The sequence below is a fragment of the Ischnura elegans genome, chromosome 1, assembly GCF_921293095.1.
Source record: "Ischnura elegans chromosome 1, ioIscEleg1.1, whole genome shotgun sequence".
In the NCBI taxonomy this organism is placed as follows: Eukaryota; Metazoa; Arthropoda; class Insecta; order Odonata; family Coenagrionidae; genus Ischnura; species Ischnura elegans.
This window is the reverse complement of record NC_060246.1, coordinates 4,446,430-4,465,513: the sequence shown is the minus strand read 5'-3', so window position 1 is coordinate 4,465,513 and position 19,084 is coordinate 4,446,430. Positions and strand designations below refer to the sequence as shown.

The 19,084-nt window shown below is 38.3% G+C and overlaps 1 protein-coding gene across 1 annotated transcript in view; it reads left to right on the top strand.

Moving 5' to 3' along the window:
- The window catches only part of LOC124154874 (cyclin-dependent kinase 10), a 68,623-nt gene that overhangs the window by 8,976 nt on the left and 40,563 nt on the right, over positions 1 to 19,084 (top strand). Inside the window, exon 4 of the mRNA XM_046528676.1 lies at positions 5,819 to 5,993. Within this exon, the coding sequence (XP_046384632.1) occupies positions 5,819 to 5,993 (175 nt within the window). The remainder of the gene's footprint in view (positions 1 to 5,818; positions 5,994 to 19,084) is intronic.

Here is a 19,084-nt window from a genome sequence, read left to right as displayed (position 1 = left end):
TTTACTTAAATTAGTATTTCCATTTATCCTCTAATGCACAGTAAGAGTCTAATGTATTTTGATACCAATTTTTCCATACACTAAACACTTGAAAAATGGGTAAATTCCAGGAAAAAAACATCATTTCACATTTCTGAGCCATTTGGACTCTTTTTCCCCTCAGCTGCCACAAGCCAAGTATTGATATTAAAAACAATTGTATGAACAAGAGCCACATTCACTAGACTACACGTTTGGTCTTAGATTTACTGATCAATATTTCAAATATATCCTCATGAAGGTATGGATACACTTATACTTATTATCTTACAGTACGTGTCCAAAATCCCCCTCACGGGGGCAGAAAAAAAAGTAAAACCTGAAATACTCATGGTGGCAGTCAAAACACCACCATTTTTATTTCACAGTATATTGGAGCACATATTAACCTTCAATTAAAAAAAAAATTGGATGAGTTAACTGCTCTGCCTTTTGGTGATAATTCTGAAAATATGAAGTTATGTTTTTGAGCTAAAAAAAATCGGCTAATTAACAACTGTTGACATCATTTTGGCTAACATAACAATGCATGGGGAATAAAAGACATTACTATGGAAGCTATGTACTTGGATAGACAAGGGGTCAAAATTTCATTCAAATATATTTTGTGGTTTCTGAGTTATGAATTTTTACCCTGTGCCCTGCACTCTGGAATTTGACTCCCACGAGCACCACTTCTGAGCCAACATCTCAAACTTCGACTCCTCATATCTTGCAAACTATGAGAGTGAGAGAGGAAATATTTTACATGGGTCATTAGATAGGTGATAGCAGCTAGTGACAAAAATGTCATTAAAATCCGAGTCGGTGGGTGCCATGCCTGGGTGAACTGACATGGAATGACCCCTGAGCCACATTTTATGTAAGTGCTATGTGACAATAAATTTGTAATTATGGCAGTTGGAATGGTACGTCTGAAATAACAATCATGTGGACTAAGGGCTGTATTAGGATCATGCAATTCTATGGTGTTTGAACTCAGTATTGGGTGTCACATGTTTTTCTTGGGGTATTAATGTTTAAAATTCACTTTTTCTAATCTTCACCTACTGTAGTTAGTTTTCAAGTAATGCTTCATCTGGATGCAAATAATGTCCTGTAAGGTATTCAGCATTGGGAAATGCTATAGTGGGATTCGGTGGCATACTCAATAGGCTGGCCCTTATTTTTCAGAATTGAGAAAAGTTATGTTTTCCTAGTCTCATAATGATCCAAATGAGGTTTATATTCAGGTGTTAGAATTTGGTTACTTTAAAATAACGGGAACCCATGCCCCAAGGGCCCTAAGTACTGAGGACCCTCAATTGAGTTATTTGGGGCCGAAAAAGTGCTATCCCTATGTAAAACGTAAAAGTAAAGCCCTTTTGGGCTGATTTTTTGTTTTTTTTTTGACCTATCTCTAATCGTTTACGAGATATCGTGCTTCGTAATGTAATCCACCCTCTAGGACGCTACCCCGCACCGCAGTGCCGCTGAGGTACGGCCCGCACCACTTACCAGAGACTTCCCCTCCACCCCCTCCTCTCCGTCAGCAAAGTCTTTGCTACCATTGGCAAGATTTAGCCTCTGAAGAAATGACAGTATTTCCAATCCAAGAGATCAATTTACTTTCACTCTGTCCATGATTTTCTGTACATATTAACCAAAATAAAATACATTGTCAGTGTATTTATAATCTTTCACTTTACTTTCTTTTACTTTTACTTTAATTGTCAAATATGGGGTGTCAGTGAAAGATTATAAATACACTGACACCCCATATTTGACAATTAAAGTGTCCTTGCGCACGTTGGGGTCGTTTTACGATGAAAATTCACACTTATTAATTCACTCTTTCTCCTACGTGACTGACTTAAAATCTTGAATTAGTTTCACCCATTTCCCTTCACGATCATTTACCACTTGAAGACCCGAATAATTTGCAAATTGTTCTTGTAATCATTATGTTCATCCCATTCTCACGTGGGCACATCAAGGAATGCCATGCATATTTCCAATGTATTAAATAGCTTTCTAGAATTAGTAGTGACAAAATTTGATATAGATACCTAAGTCAGGTCTTTGTGTTTATAGAATGTGTTCCTCGGTGGATCATATTTTCCCTCACATGTCCTCGTACAGCATATCATGTTTTCCTTCTCAATACTAGAAAAGGATCCGTCAATGAAAGACAGGCCTACCAACTCCTCACTAAGGTACCACTAGTGGTTTGAAAACCTCTTTTGTACTGCTTTCGCTAAGTCCAGGTTTACACTTTCGTAATTAACAAGTCTTTTTAGGAACTGCAGGTCACTTTGCAGCAGATGTAGCACAAGGAGCGGAGAACATCATCTATTTCTTTCTTCTTGAACATATTGAAATATATCCCTCCAATAACTGCATACCGTGCTCCTCTTTGATTGCGTAAGAATTTTATTTCTTTAGCCCAAGCTCATTTTTCCGAGAGATCAACTGCACATTCCCCCTCGTGTGTCAAAAATTCAATGGTACCGCTCCTTGCAATGTCAAACAAATCATCAAGTTTTGTCACGAAGGATTCTCTCCTCTTCATCTCTACGGTAATTCCCGCTCTCTTCTAATGTTGTCGCACTTTTATCCATTCCTTGTGTACTTTTTCCAACTTTTCAATCGCCTCATTCTCTGTAATATCAGGAATTTTCGTTTTTTCCGTGGATAAAACGCATTTCTGATGTTTTTTCGCGCACCAAGTCAAATACATTTCGAACCCATTAGGTGATACTCAGTACTTCTCTCACTGTAGGTAACTTTGAGCCAAGTATTTCTCCACTTTCTTTTTCTACCAGTTCAATGTCTGAATTTAGTCTTGAATTCATGCCTTTCGTTGTTGGCCTATTCTTAAAACGAACATCAGGTGTATTCATGGTAAACTTGTTATTTCATTACTTTTCTCCTTAAATCCTAAAGAATTAGCACTCCCTATCCTTTGCACACTATACATAAGAACTAACTATCTCTCCACATTGATCTAAATCAGTGAACTGACTGCATCGTTTCTTTTTCCTTAAATATTTCTATCTACTGTTGGAGCCCTGGAAGCCCTGCTCATTTCTTTAATTCCTTGATAATTCACGAACGCAATTGTATGACATACTTATAATATTTTGTACATAAAGAGTACTTTGGAACAAAGCATGCTGGAATGGTGCACGGTCGTATGGTGGCAACAAATTAAGATTTAAGGGGTCGGTACCTAGTACACAAATCCCACAATTGGCATTGCGGGATTTAACAGCATTAATTATGACAAAAGAGGAACTGTCTGATCAAATCCGTGCCACTGGCATGTAAATCTTGCCATCAGGAGCAGTCTTTGCCAAGGGAGGGGAGGGGGTGGAGGGGAAGTCCCTAGTAAGTGGTGCGGGCCATACCTCAGCAGCGCCGCGGTTCGGAGTAGCACCCTAGAGGGTGGATTACATTACGACGCACAATATCTCGTAAACGATTAGAGATAGGTCAAAAAAAAACAAAAAATCGGCCCAAAAGGGCTTTACTTTTACGCTTTACATAGGGATAGCACTTTGTCGGCCCCAAATAACTCAATTGAGGGTCCTCAGTACTTAGGGCCCTTGGGGCACGGGTTCCCGTTATTTTAAAGTAACCAAATTTTAACACGTGAATATGAACCTCATTTGGATCATTTTGAGACTAGGAAAACAACTTTTCTCAATTCTGAAAAATAAGGGCCGGCCTAATACTCAAATACTTTGAGAAAGTTAACAACTTTCTCGTCTCTCATGAATTTTTATCCAAGAGATGGTGTGATTGTTGTCCCTAGTGAAAATTTTATGGTGCTGCTTGCATATGTAGGCCTAAAGGAGTGCCATTTTCCCTCATGGTATCCCTCCGAGCATGCTTCACCTACATACGTGGTGTCATGCAGCCAGCCACCTGCATGGAGAAAATAATGCATCGGGACAAAGTGTCTATTATTATCCTACAGTAATCACTCATACTGGATATGCCCACAATAAAGAAAGGTATTTCGCAGAATTTAAATAAATTAAGGCAATAAAATATTTATTATTACTCCTTATTTTTCTCGAGGGTCACCCTTCATTGTTTTTGTAGTAAATTCTTACGTGATTACATCTGTATGATTAGACTGAGGGTCGTCATGCTCAAACAGTGTCCCTTATGTATTTTTTGCATTGTGACTTTATAAAATTGAATGCTATTGAAAATAAAACTTAGTAAAATTTCATTTGAATGACTAATTTTCTACCAAAATCTATTGCTGTGCCACATCATCAGGTAAAAATCAAGAAAAAACAGCAATATTTGCTATACATATATAGAAAATTTTATGAACATTAACTTTGAATTAGGAGAGAAGCTATTTTTGAATATTTAATAGTTAGCAGAGTTTTAAAAAATAAGCTCAAAATTATCATTGCTCTATTTTTTAAATGTTGTGTCATGAATTTTTTTGACAGACCCTATCCTTTCCTATTCTTCTCTGGATAAATATGCCTTAATCTCCTCAAATCAACACGGCTTCCGTAAAAATCGCTCTACTACATCTGCTCTATTCCATGCCACCGACTTTATTTTGTCATCACTTGACAACTATAAAAAAACTGTAGGAATCTTTTATGATTTCTCCAAGGCATTCGATTTTGTGGATCACTCTCGGCTACTTCGTAAACTTAATTATTTTGGAGTGAGAGGCATTGCCAATAAATGGCTTCAGTCATACCTCAGCAATCGGACACAGGCTGTCTCACTGTCTGTAAATGGCAGTATATACTCCTCCAAAAGTACTTCTACCACCGTAGGAGTTCCTCAGGGTTCAATCTTAGGCCCAATCTTATTTTTAATCTACATAAATGATTTAGCTCATTCCCTCAGTAATATTCCAGCTTCTAAAGTCATATTATATGCTGATGATACGAATATTTTACTTTCTTCTCCAACTCAAAATGACATTATTATGAGCTCTAAAAATGCAAATGATAGTATTTTAAGCTGGTGTACAGCTAACAAATTGATTTTAAACACACAAAAGACACACACTGTTCAATTTTGTGGTAATAGCAATGTTCTCGAGAGCATCCTAATTAGATTGGATAAAAAGTCTATTGAGAATGTGTCCCACACAAAATTCCTTGGTGCATACTTATGTAGTAATATGTCCTATGAGATGAATATTGACTTTTTAGCCAACAAACTAAGTTCAATCTGCTATCTATTAAGACACCTTAGGAACTCTGTTGATTTAAATATTCTTCTTACATTGTATTACGGTATCTTTTATTCTCGAATGTCATACAATATAATTTTTTGGGGCTCATCCCCTCATGCCTCCAAGGTGTTCACATTACAAAAACGTGCAATTAGAATCATTGCAACGTGACGCATCATCATCATTGCATTATGACGTGTCTTATATCTTTTGCTGTAAGGTCTCTAGACAAAATAAATTATTATTATTATTATTATTATTATTATTATTATTATCCGAATTCAGTGACCCTCAAAATCGAAAAAGAGTTAGAAAGTAATACTACCATAAACTTATCTGCAATTCTACGTCTTGTCTAGACTATCTATTGCAAGGAATGATGTGGAATTTGTTTTGGTTTAAATAATTAATTAGGTGTTTTTATTCAACTTTTATAATTTATCTTTTTCCTAAGGTAATACCATTTATGTTGAGCATAGTAGTCAATTCTCTTATGCAGATTTTATGTGTTAATCATTCTCTCATTCTCAGCATGTTCCTAACTTTTGAATTGTAATGAGTCCTCTTCCTTTACAGACAGAGCCAGAGATACCAAAACAGACCGTGTTGTAGCCCTTAAGAAAGTCCGTATGGAGCATGAAAAAGATGGCCTTCCAGTATCTGGTCTCCGTGAAATATCCGTTTTGCTGAGTTGTCGTCATGAGAACATTGTTCACCTTAGGGAAGTAGTTGTTGGACGTAGTCTGGAAAGGTAATTATTGTCCTTACACCTCCTCTTAAAACTGATGGTAACTTGTGTGGTAATCGTTTTATTCTTTGCTGCACTAGTGGAATGGCATGATGCCTTTCCACCTTTGGTCATTAGATAGTGAGCTGTTTCTAAGTCATTTGGTTCCTCTTTATTTTAAATGTCTTGGGATATACGAGGGTTGTTTTTAGATAAGGGCCGTTTTTATATATGTGTATATATATATATATAAACACGAGTCGATGGGCGCTTGAATTCATCAAGCGGGTTTTCTATGGGGTGGAAACATATTTGCGTCACGTGTGTTCAAGTATTGGGTCCATAAGTTGCTTAAAAAGCGAAAAAAACACTCAAATGTAGGTGAAATGGGCGGAATGGACGAACAACACGCTCATTCACCCTCAACAATACTCAAGGTCGTCTTAGTAACCACGATGATATAAACTTTAGGAGAACGTTTTGAACTGAATATGTACGTAATGGAGATACATTTAAAATTAATGGCTGATGAACATGTGAAATATAGCCGATTTTTCGTATTTTAGCCCCTACCCTAGGATGAAACTCCTCCCTTTCTGATTATAAGGGTTTTAGCCCAATAAACTTAAATACATGAAAACAGCATTTTTTTAAATAAATGGACTGACCCAATTAATACCAATACCCAGCCGCTCAAGTTAATTTCGAAGAAATATTTCCAAGAAGCGAGGATCTATTACATGTTATCACATTTCAAGCGAGAGAAGGCGCCACCAACGCTCAGTCCCCAAAATCTAATAATTGGACTAAGGTTTTAAAAATTTCAAGAGAGTGACGATTTTTTGGGTATTTTTCAACGCGTAAAGTCCAAAATCGTTGTGATAAGCGAAACTTGGAAATGAAACGCAGATCCGTTCGATATACATAGAGATATACCTGACACCAACAAAAAATATGTCCGTAATGCAATATAAAAAATACTAAATTGAAACCATTCCCCAAATGTCTTTGGTCTTACAGAAATAGTTTTCAAAATATTCCAATTTATAAAATATCCTTGATAATGATAACGATATTTCACCTAAACTGATATCTGTAGACATTTCACCTAAACTGATGTCTGTAATGTATAATCAGCGATCCTATTGATTTCCTTTCCATTCAATTGTTGTCCCTAATAAATACCAACAAAACTATACCAGTGGATGATAAATCCTTTAAGAAATAGCAATACATTTATTATGAAGAAAATGCCGAATCGAAATATAACGAAAAGGAGTCCACCAATCATGCATATTTCTAAAGTGTTGCGTGAGGAATGCTAAGATACACCTCTTCACGAAATTTCATTAGGGTAACTGAAATAACAAAGAAGATAAGCCAATTTCCGTATCTGCTACTATAATCGAATCGAACTTTCGATTATACCGACACTTGTATTGATTGATTTGCGATCACATTGAGTTGCCATCCATCCATTGGTCATTTCCTACATAATGAATGCACAACTATCCCTGTAGATGTTAAATTCTATAAGTAATTGCAATTCGATATATTTTACAAAAATCTAGATTCGATATGTGTCGAATGGAAGCCAAGCAAGAAAATACATTTCAATAGTGCAGTATGAACAATGAAAGGATAAACATATTCATCAAATTTGTTCGGTCTCTCATCATTAGTTATAAATTAACGCCAATTTGCATATTTGATACCATAATCGTATCGAATTATCAAGTATACTGACATGTAAACTGAAAAATTCGCACCCCTATTGATTTATCTTCCAGTCTATGGTCATCTACCCATCATTTCGTGGTCAACTATGCCCGTGGATGTAAATTCCTGTATGTTATAGGAATTCGATATATTTTAAGAAAACGCAGATTCGATATATATCAAATTCGAGACTACATACGAAACATATTTCCATTGGGCATTGTGAGGAATACCATGATGTACCCATCCACCAAATTTTATTGGTTCAACGTATATATTATTGAAGTTATGCCTATTTGCGTATTTGCTTTAATAATCGATTCGATCTTTCGATCGCACTGATATCTGTACTGTAAAATTCGCAATGCTATTGATTTTACTTCCAGTCTATGGTCATCCACTACATAATTCCTGGTCAACTATATTCGTGGATGTAAAACCCTATACGTTATAGCAATTCGATATATTTTGAGAAAAAGCAGATTCGATATACAGTGGAAGCCCCTTATAACGAGTACGGGATATAGCGACAAGCTCGAATTAGCGACAGCTACCCAAGGAACCATTTTAAACCCTATGATTTAAATGTAAAATAAATTCGTATTAGCGATAATGGCGCGATTCCTCTCTTGCGCCATTCGTAATTACGACAGGTTGACTTTTTGACCACGTGCCACATCTCTGGAATTCAATGCTTTTAAAACGGCATTTTTTCCGCCAACGTCGACGTCTACATGTTCCGTATTCTCCTATTCTTCTTTCCTTAATAAATTTCTCGAGTACACATTTCATTGCTCTTTTGTCATCTCCCTCCCGCGCCTCCACAGTGAGGTTAAAAATTATTCCGCCCGTCTGCTAGCACCATGGCTGGTAAACGCAAGTCCTTGGATTTAAAAACCAAAATGAGAATTATTGCAGATTGTGAAAGTGGAGAGTGTTCAAAGAGTGAAATAGCGAGGCGATTTGGAATTAATACATCAACATTCTTCACTATTTTAAAGAAAAAAGAACAAATTTGTTCGGCAGTGCTTAAAGAAGGGCGTCCAAGCACTCAAAAACACCTGCGGCCCGGAGAGCATCCGCAGCTAGAAACTGCTCTTTTATCGTGGTTTTGCCAGCAAAGAGCCGCCGGGATTCCTATCACTGGCCCAATGATGAAGGCTAAAGCTGAGTATTTGTGTGAGAGGCTTGGTGAAGACAATTTTAAGTGCTCGGATGGATTGTTTGCACGGTTTAAAAATAGGAAGGGGATATCCCTTTACCAACTATCCGGTGAATAATCAAGTGTTGACGTTAATGCTGTGGAAGGCTGGGCTTCGGTCCTTAAAGACTATTTGGACAATTACAGCCCCTGCGATATTTACAACGCGGATGAGACGGGCATATATTTTAACCTTCTCCAGGACAAAACTCTCGCCACTCGAACGGACCCCTGCAAAGGAGGGAAGAAAAGTAAAGACCGCGTAACTGTTCTTTTATGCGCCAATATGGATGGTTCAGATAAGTTAAAACCGTTCGTGGTGGGGAAATCCGCCCATCCCCGATGTTTTAAGGGAGTTAAAACTCTCCCTTGCACTTACGAAGCAAATAAAAATGCTTGGATGACGGCTGCTATCTTCACGCAGTGGTTACGAGCGTTTGATGCCAGGATTGGTGGAAGGAATAAATAAGTACTATTATTCATTGACAATTGCCCAGCCCACCCACCAATAGAACTAAGAAACGTTAAAATTGTGTTATTGCCGCCTAACACTACGAGCGTTCTTCAGTTCCAGTCAGCATTCCCGCATTCCTATCAAAAAGTGTGCGCTACTGCCGCTAGAGGTCTCTACGTCCGCTGATATTGCGTCTGATTGCGTGAATCTCTACGAAACATAAATATTGCTAACAGACAGACAAATAGTGGACTTCATTTATCATTTTTCCTTCTATTTATTTGAAACAGTTTTTCACCCTTTCCACCGAAGATAATTGATATGACTAATATGCTTTTTAGATGCCGTAATGCTGTTCGGTTTCATGATTCCGATAGCATTTGAGTCGGCTGTTTTGAAACACGATAGTAAACCATTCATACAGGCAGACTTGAAGCATAAGAAGATTACTTCTACCTTCATTCCGCCGTTAACCTGAAAAGGATAGAATTGCAATGCTCATGTGGAACCCTAAAATTTTATCACGCTCCTTTCGTCACCCAATTGCAGCAGCCACCCATCATTTTCATTACTACTCGGAAAGATAGAAGGTATGAATTTTTGAACAGATTCTGAAGTTTTAGCATTTAATAGTCTGATGCATAGCCATAACTGGTAGTTATGACATGCATATTTGGAGCATCCAAGAAATAAGGATAATAACAGCTCATAATGCACAGTTCAGTACGAGTGAGTCTGAAGCTGGGACTTTTAAAATCGACTAAATGCCTCGGCATATAGCATCCTGCATAATTACATATGATTTGATCATAGATTGCCAGTGAATATGATCATTAGTGAATTAAATGTTCAAAATAATGATTTAAAACGGCTATCATGCTGCAATTTTCGCCTCTCGGCAGAAACAGCCGTGGTGACGCCTGATGAGTGATTTTTTTGTGACGATGTAATTGCATTCGGTAACAACGACAACTCACTATAGCGACAGATTTCTCTGTTCCCAACAGCTGTCGTTATAAGGGGCTTCCACTGTATATCGAGTGTGAGACTACATACGAAACATATTTCCATTGGGCATTGTGAGGAATACCATGATGTACCCATCCACCAAATTTTATTGGTTCAACGTATATATTATTGAAGTTATGCCTATTTGCGTATTTGCTTTAATAATCGATTCGATCTTTCGATCGCACTGATATCTGTACTGTAAAATTCGCAATGCTATTGATTTTACTTCCAGTCTATGGTCATCCACTACATAATTCCTGGTCAACTATATTCGTGGATGTAAAACCCTATACGTTATGGCAATTCGATATATTTTGAGAAAAAGCAGATTCGATATATATCAAGTGTGAGAATACATACGAAACATATTTCCATTGTGCATTGTGAGGAATACCATGATCTACACATCCACCAAATTTTATTGGTCCAACGGATATACTATTGAAGTTATGCCTATTTGCGTATTTTCTTTAATAATAATCGATTCGATCTTTCGAACGCACTGACATCTGTACAGTAAAATTCGCAATGCTATTGATTTTACTTCCAGTCTATGGTCATCCACTACATAATTCCTGGTCAACTATATCCGTGGATGTAAAATCCTATACGTTATAGCAATTCGATATATTTTGAGAAAAAGCAGATTCGATATATATCGAGGGTGAGACTACATACGAAACATATTTCCATTGGGCATTGTAAGGAATACCATGATGTACCCATTCGCCAAGTTTCATTGTCATAACGTATATACTAACCAAGTTATGCCAATTTGCGTATTTGTTATAGTATTCGATTCGATCTTTCGATTATACTGACATCTGTACCGTAAATTCCGCAATGCTATTGATTCAATGTAAAATCTATTAGCATATCAAAGGTGTTTTGTACATGAGATACCGATGACGTAATGCAAAAAATCAATTCTTTAAATAGTTAGGCGGTGAGGCTTTATTGTGAATAGTCCTATCTGAGCCCTTTCCAAATTTCACCTATGTACTTGTATTGGTGACGTAGATAGGGCGATGCGTGTATTTCTTACGGGGACTTATTGCAAAAAGATATAAATTCATGTCGATATATCTTAAATAGGACACATTACTCATCTAAATAATTTTTGTGTATGCATAATTCATTTCTTTCATAATACAGTGGAACTTGGTTAATACGTTCCTCCTTAGTACGTTTTCCTCCTTAGTACGGCGATTTCCCTCGGTCCCGGTACCATCCGAACAAAATACAGGTAAAAGAATTTGGTTAGTACGTTTGAAAAAATTGCGCTTTCCTGGTTAGTACGCTCAATTGCTTGCCGTGACGCAACCCGCAATTCGTTCTCTAGTGTCTTCTTAAGGGTCGCAAACGTCTGAATTCATGATTTAATTTATTATTATTAGCCATTTACATTCTTCCATTCATTCCACATCTCTTTCTTCTACCGTAATTTATCCAAATGCATTTCTGAATTCTTGTGACGTGCTGAATAATAAAATGCGGCCATTTTTCGGGAATTTCTGACTATGAAAAACTACAGCCAATAAGAAGCCCCAATTTTCCCCACCCCGAGCTCCTCACCTTCTGTTGCCTTTGGAGCGCTTGGGAGTGCCCACTGCTGCGCATAAAGTTCGTGAGTGGGCAATTGTTGCTATTGCACGAGTTATCATGATGAAGAAATGAGTCTTAACGGTATTAGACAATTCCCACATTATCTAAAGCAGTACTGCTCCATAAACTCGACGTCGTGCGTATTTACTTGACTACTGTTGTGGGAGCAGACGATCCTCTGGATCTCCACGCAAAGCTTAGCTTAAAAATACTTGATCTCGGAACGAAAGCAGACCCCAGCGAGAAATGGGTGGTGGAATCCACGTGGAACCCACGTGGAGAATTAACGTGGATACCACGTGTTTTTGGTCGTGGAATCAACGTGGAACCCACGTGGAAATTTGGTGGAAAAATTAAAACAGCAGTAGGTGCTGTCCTAAAACCATTAAAACCTCAACCACTCTATAGCTAAACCTTCTATATATGTGTCTACGATTTTTCATGTGCTCTCATGGCTGCCTTTCCACGAATTATATAAAAATAGAATGTGCGATACATTTTCACATAACTAGCGTGGTTTCAGGATGATAAATGACGCAACGTCACACCAGAGAGTTAAGTTCCACAAATTAGAAATTCTGTTTAACATTTTATGCTAATCACCACAAATCCACTTGAAATCAACGTGGATTCCACGTGGGTCCAACCACTCAATATCCACCACCACCAAATATCCACCACTCAACGTGGATTCCACGTGGGTTCCACGTGGACTCCACCACCCATTTCTCACTGGGACGACATTAGACAAATTTTGAAAGTAAATTTCAACTGTTTAATATAAAATTTTCTTGTAATTACGTCGTAATCTAATAATCTTGCGTGTCATCAGTCGATATATCGATCGATTTTACAATCGAAATGGTATCATTCCAGAAGCGAATGTCTACGGCTGTTGCCATAATTTGAAAGTCAATATAATTTTGCCCAATTTTTATCATGTTTAAAAAACCAGTCGACTTACTCCGGGTCGTTGTTATATTCTCCGAGTACGCTGTGAGAAAGAAAAATGACTTGTCTTCACTTGTCTGAGCTTCACTCGTCCTCGTTCAGTAAATATATATAGGATAAATCACGGGAGATAGACGCCGTAATCATGAAATCGTCTCCGGGATGTCCATGAAAAATTGCGATTTTTATTCACGTGGTATTGTTTTTCATGGTAGCGCTCATTTCCTTGATTTTAAATGTGAAAAGAGTTCAGGAAGGCGATCCTATGAGAACTACCGATAGTAATTGTAATTATGACGACTTTTTCACTGATTGCAATAACCCCAACTGCTATTATTTAGTTTCCTCGTTAGTACGTTTTCCTGGTTAGTACGTTCATTTTTCATGGTCCCTTCAGAAACGTACTAACCAAGTTCCACTGTATATTGTTAAAATTTTTATCCCCGTAACTATGTAAATAGGTCTGAAATGGGCTCCATCGAATAAAATCTTGTATCGATCATAACTTTGACTCTAATCAATCGATCTGCTTGATATAACTTTTATCGGATAAATCACATTAGAAGTTGCATTGTATATGACTTTCATATTCAAAACTTGATTAACAAAAAAGTTATTAGCGGATAAAGCGTAACTAAGGAGATGAGTATCGTTATAACTCGCACATGAATCATTGGAGCGAAATGGTCATCATTGCAAAAGTTGACCATTTTAATAATATTATTACCCTGAAAATTTCATTCATCAAGCTTGAATGGTTGCTAAGATATTCAAGATTGTATGCTCCACAAAAAAATGGCGACAATGATTTTTCGCGTGCAGGATATTTTTCGGAATTTTATTATGAATTAACCAAGATGGTAACGGGAAAAGTAAGGTAGATTGTGAGGGTACGAAGTACCCTCTACGGTCTTTCCAGAAAATTCCAAATTTTCATATGGCACATGTCTCAAGGCTTAAATCCGAGTTTGAAAATTCGCCCATCACGACAATGTAAAATCGAAATCGTTTATTCCTCGGAATTTTTTCGACATTTGAAAATTCCAAGATAGCCAAAAAATCAATCAAAAAATCCTACACCTTATATTTCAAGGAATTTGTCCTACGATTATTGCAAGTTGGTCAAAAAAATTCCTAAACTTTTTCCATAAGAAAAGCATAGAAAACGATCAAAAAATAATAAAAAATGCTAAATATTAATTCCTCGCTGTGCCAACCATACAAAAAAATCGACCAAAAAATCTAGTTTATGTGCATCGAATATCATGTACCTCGAACGTTTAAAAGTACAAAATTAAAGCAAAAAAGTTTTAGTTCCATAAGGCTCCCATGTTAATTCAACTCGATATATCTCGAAAACTAATCGACTTTTTCAAGTTTTCAGATTTCTTCTCCCGATGAATTTTTTTTTACTTTTACCTCCAGTAAGCCAAATACCATCATCCATCACCGTTAGGGCAGGAGGTTTGTATCAATGAGTCAGTGGTTAATCAATTTGCCATTATATATTTATTAAATATGTATAATAAACCAAAATTTTTTTTTCAATATTCAATTATTTTCATAATTTTCATGCTGTTCTTTCATTTTCTGCATAGTTCCTTCTTTGTTTAGGCATTTATCCTACCTTAAAATGTTTTGAAACCCCTCTTCTAAGAAATTTGCCACCTGCCCTGACAACCAGGAGTTCACGGCCGTCTTCATGTCTTTATTGTCGTTGCAGCGCTTCCTGCCAAGATGATTTTTAATGTACTGAAAAAGGTGGTAATCACTCGGAACAAGGTTGGGGCAGTACGGAGGGTGATCCAACACTTCCCAGCCAAAACAGTCGATAATTTCCCGGGTCCGAGCAGTAGTATAAGGCCTTGTGTTGTCGTGGAGGAATAAAGTTGCCTTTGTCCGTATGCCGGGTGTTTTGTTCTGAATGGTGCATCGCAGCGTGGTAATGGTTGCACAGTAGGCTTCTGAGGTGATCATCATTCCTTGTGTCATGAAGTGCACTAGCAAAGAACCGCAGCTGTCCCAGAACACCGGTGCCATGATTTTGCGTCGCAACAACATTTGTGATGAAAGATGGCCGGCCTGTGCGATTATCATTGTGAACATTTTCGTGGCCATCTTTGAATTCTCGGACTCATTTCCGCACTTTACCTTCATTCATTGCATTAGCACCATAAACTTCACAAAGCTGACGGTGAATGTCTGCAGCTGACATGTTTCTTGCAGTCAAAAATCGTATCACTGACTGAATCTCACACACAGCGGGCGATTCAATAATCTTAAACATTTTAAAGATCCACAGTAAAGCATGCAGATTAGATACAGAACTGCAACTGGCATGTGGTTGCTTGCTAAGAATGGCAGGAGGTGGTGCGCAGACTCGCTACATTGACATGCGAACTACTACAGTGTACGGCCCTTACTTAAAAAACAGCCCTTGCATAATGAAGGGTTATGTTGTTAGTGCTGACATGGCCTCTATTTACATGTTTAGTCCTTTCCATTTGGCATGATGTAGTTCCACATTGAGGCTACTTCAGCCACTGGAAGCAGAACATGGATTTGCATCAAGTGCTTGTCTCACTGCATGAGGATACTCTGCAGTGCAGCCATTCCAAATGGCTGCAGTTTTGCTGCCAGAGCCACTTTCAACATGCAAGCACATACTCTTCAGTTTGGTAGGAAATAACTGAATGTATTTCGATATGCGAAGGACATACATGTGCATTATTTTTTCATAGTCGTTGCAAAAATATTACCTTTCTTGATGGTGTTAGATTGACTGGAAGCATTGACTTGATTAGCTGCATCTCAGAAATAAGTCATTTTATTGTTACCAATGTTGAGTATTATTAAGTGCATATCTTAAATAAAAGTGCTGAGTTTCAGTAACATATATTATGCAGTAAAAGAGCTGTTATCAGTCTAGCTAAATGTAAGCACATCGGATCGATGTCTTTGTATTGGAAAGTTTTGTTCTTGCTTGCGATCTAATCTGCATGTCCATTACTTTAACAGTTGGCACATATTTGTCTAAAAGTGTCAATAATTGACTTCAATTTACATTGACTGATACTTCAACTTATTATAATAAGTTCCTAGGCCAACAATCCTGTTGCAATTGTGGCAAAACATTGTCAAAACTCTGGTTTCAAACGTTTTCCCTTAGGACTGCATTAGGAATTCCAAGTGTTTTCTGCATCACTAGCTCTCCCTTCTCACAAAGCTGACAAGTGCTAAGGCAGTCCGGGTTGTTGCAGTCTTCGTCTCCTGAGTCACCGTCAGTAATTCCACTATCCTCATCCGGAGGGCTGCTACACATATTAACTCCTAACTTTGGAACATATACCAGAGTAAAAAGCTCAAGCTCCTCGAGGATCTCGGTCGCAAACAGACCACTAGTACTATAAATAAAATGAAACTGATTGAGCAAGGGCTTCGTCCGTACGTAAAAACTTTAGCATTTTCATCGTCTTTTAACAAATAAATATTACGTATTATCGATTACACAAATTACCGTATAAGCGTGTGTAAGAGGCTCACCCCTATTTTGAGCATCGGAGCTATTAAGAAAAATATTTTGCGGCATTTTTTTTTTTTAATACTATCGCGTGGTGTTGCAGACGTATGCCTGAAATTTCGACAGTTATCGAACTTTTCTCTTTCAATATTAATTAGCGGTAATAGCGGCATAAGAGGGAGTAGAAAGAGTTCCGATCCTCTCTTCGCATACGCCGTTGCTCTACGATGCTTGTCCTATTCACGAACAATTTTGTTTAAATGCTTTCGCAGGAGTATTGCAATAGAATTGCAGCCGTGGAAATTTTTAAGGCAAAACATGACAGGACAACAATCAGGGCAGTCTCAGCGACGTAGGATAATAACCACGTCGTAGATTTAACAGAACCACACTCGGCCCTCCTTCAGCCAATGCCTCTGCCGTTTTTTTTTCCTTTCCGAGACCCCAAAGGTAAATAGGAAAACATCAAGTTACAGGAGAACAATGGAAATGTGTTTCATCCCTACCCCGTCTCATCAACTGACCTTGATCGATCTCCCAGTTTATGGAGGCCAAATGCTAGGTGAGTCATCTACTGATGTGAGCGCGAAGATATCTCGATAGCTTTCAATAATTGTATGACACACACGAGGTTCAAAAAAAGAAAGAGATCTAACGCGACGCATATCTTACAGAATTTAAGTTTTTTAAGCTCTAATTGTTTGACACAAAGATTTGTAGTTAAAACAAGGCTACTAATATTCAAAATAGTCCAAACGGCAGAATTTCGGAAGAAACAAGCATAATATAAGCGCATTCAAACAAGTCGAGACGGACTGGAAACTTCAGGCAACGCAAACTGCGTGTATCACATTGCTGCGCCGTCGCCCCTTCACTTTGAAGGCAACGACGTCACATGCAAGATCAGAGGTGTTCTTCCCATGCTCCTTCGCTCATAGCCTCATAGCTTGAAATACGGAGGGGAGGGAGCGCGCTCCTTCCCCTCCATATTTCGTTGCTTGCTTCAATGACGGAGGGATCGCCCTCCTTCCCCTGGACCTCTCCTTCCGCGCTCTTCGCTCATAAGCATTTCTGATTTCTTCCATCCACAATTTAGTCCAACAATGAACACACTCATTCGAATTTTTTAAAGCACAGGTTTTGATACCAATATAATTTTCAGTTGCAATAATCCTCATATTAGCGTCTGAAGATGATTTTTGGAAAATCAGGTCCTTAGCGTAATGGAATTTACTCGGCAAGACAGATATTGACTATTAACCAGGTATGTCCTTCAAAAATATGCGTTTCTCTACGTTTGATAACCGATTACTATATGCAGTATAAATGCCGCGAGATTCCCACTCGTGGCAGTAAATTTAGTGCGCCCTCTGGAGCGAAAAACCCTGCGCGATCTTCCATGTTCACCTCTGGGGTACCGACATGACGGCACGATGCTTACAAGAAAAGCAAACAGGAGCATATTAAAAATACGTCACTAAGGGAGAAACTCCCCTGTCTGCCGCTTGTTTTTGACCTAGGATTACAGATGACTGACTCACACTGAAAACCAAGGCCACTCAGTTCCCCTTAGACTTGCGACCGGTGAAGGGGAGGGGGGAAGATAAGAAGTTTGTGTAAGAGGCGCACCCATAATTCACTTTCAACACCAAAAGCTACTGATGGTATGAGATAAAGTAAAAAAAAATGCTTTTATAATAATACTTGTAATATAGGGACCATAAAAACACTGATATGTTCACAATTAATCCACTTTACTATGAAAAATACTTACATTTTTTGTGACTAGGCATGGGTCTGAGGTTCCATGTTTGTTCAAGGGGATGCCATTCCATGCACTCATATTAGCAGCAGTTCATTTCATCACGTAGAAAACATTCCCCGACAATTGGAGAATACATTGTATGTGCGCTATCTACTTTGTTGCACTAACTACAGTGTATGGAGTGATGGGTCATAAACGACTGGCTTGGGTGGTAATGGATTAAATGTATTTTATACCTTAATGATGAGTACGATGACTGCTAATTTCCGGGTTCTCCAGCCGCGTCTGTCGTTTATAGTTGACTACAGTTTCGGAAGCCATCCTGCTTCCGTCTTCAGGTCGAAGGTGAGAAGTGTTCATTTTTTGCCGTCTTATATAGCACTGGCCGATCTCCTCCTGTGCGCTGATTGGTCAGAACTCTCTTCCAAACGTTGCTGATTGGGTAGCCGTTGTCCCTGTTAATATTTTGCCTTTTGTGGATTTCAATCGCTTCCCTAATTTGCCTTGGGTAGTAGCGACTCTCTTTTGCCACTATCTTCGCTTTTTCAAATTCAATGTTATGGCCGGCCTCACTCCAAACATGCTCTGCAATGGCTGACAAGTGCAGTTGTTTTTTATTGGTAGCCCTCACATGCTCCTTCATCCTTGTCGCCATTCCTCGGCATGTTTCGCCAACATATGATTTTCCGCAGGAGCATGGCACTGTGTACACGCCTTCGCATAGTGCCTGCGGGATACGATCTTTTGGTCCAGGTACAATGTTTTGTATCTTGGTCACGCAATTGAACCTTGTGACCACGTCATGCTTCCTTAGTATCCTAGCAATACACTCTGACACTCCTGCTATGAATGGAATTGTAAGCCGTGCTGCAGGTTTGGTCAATTCCTC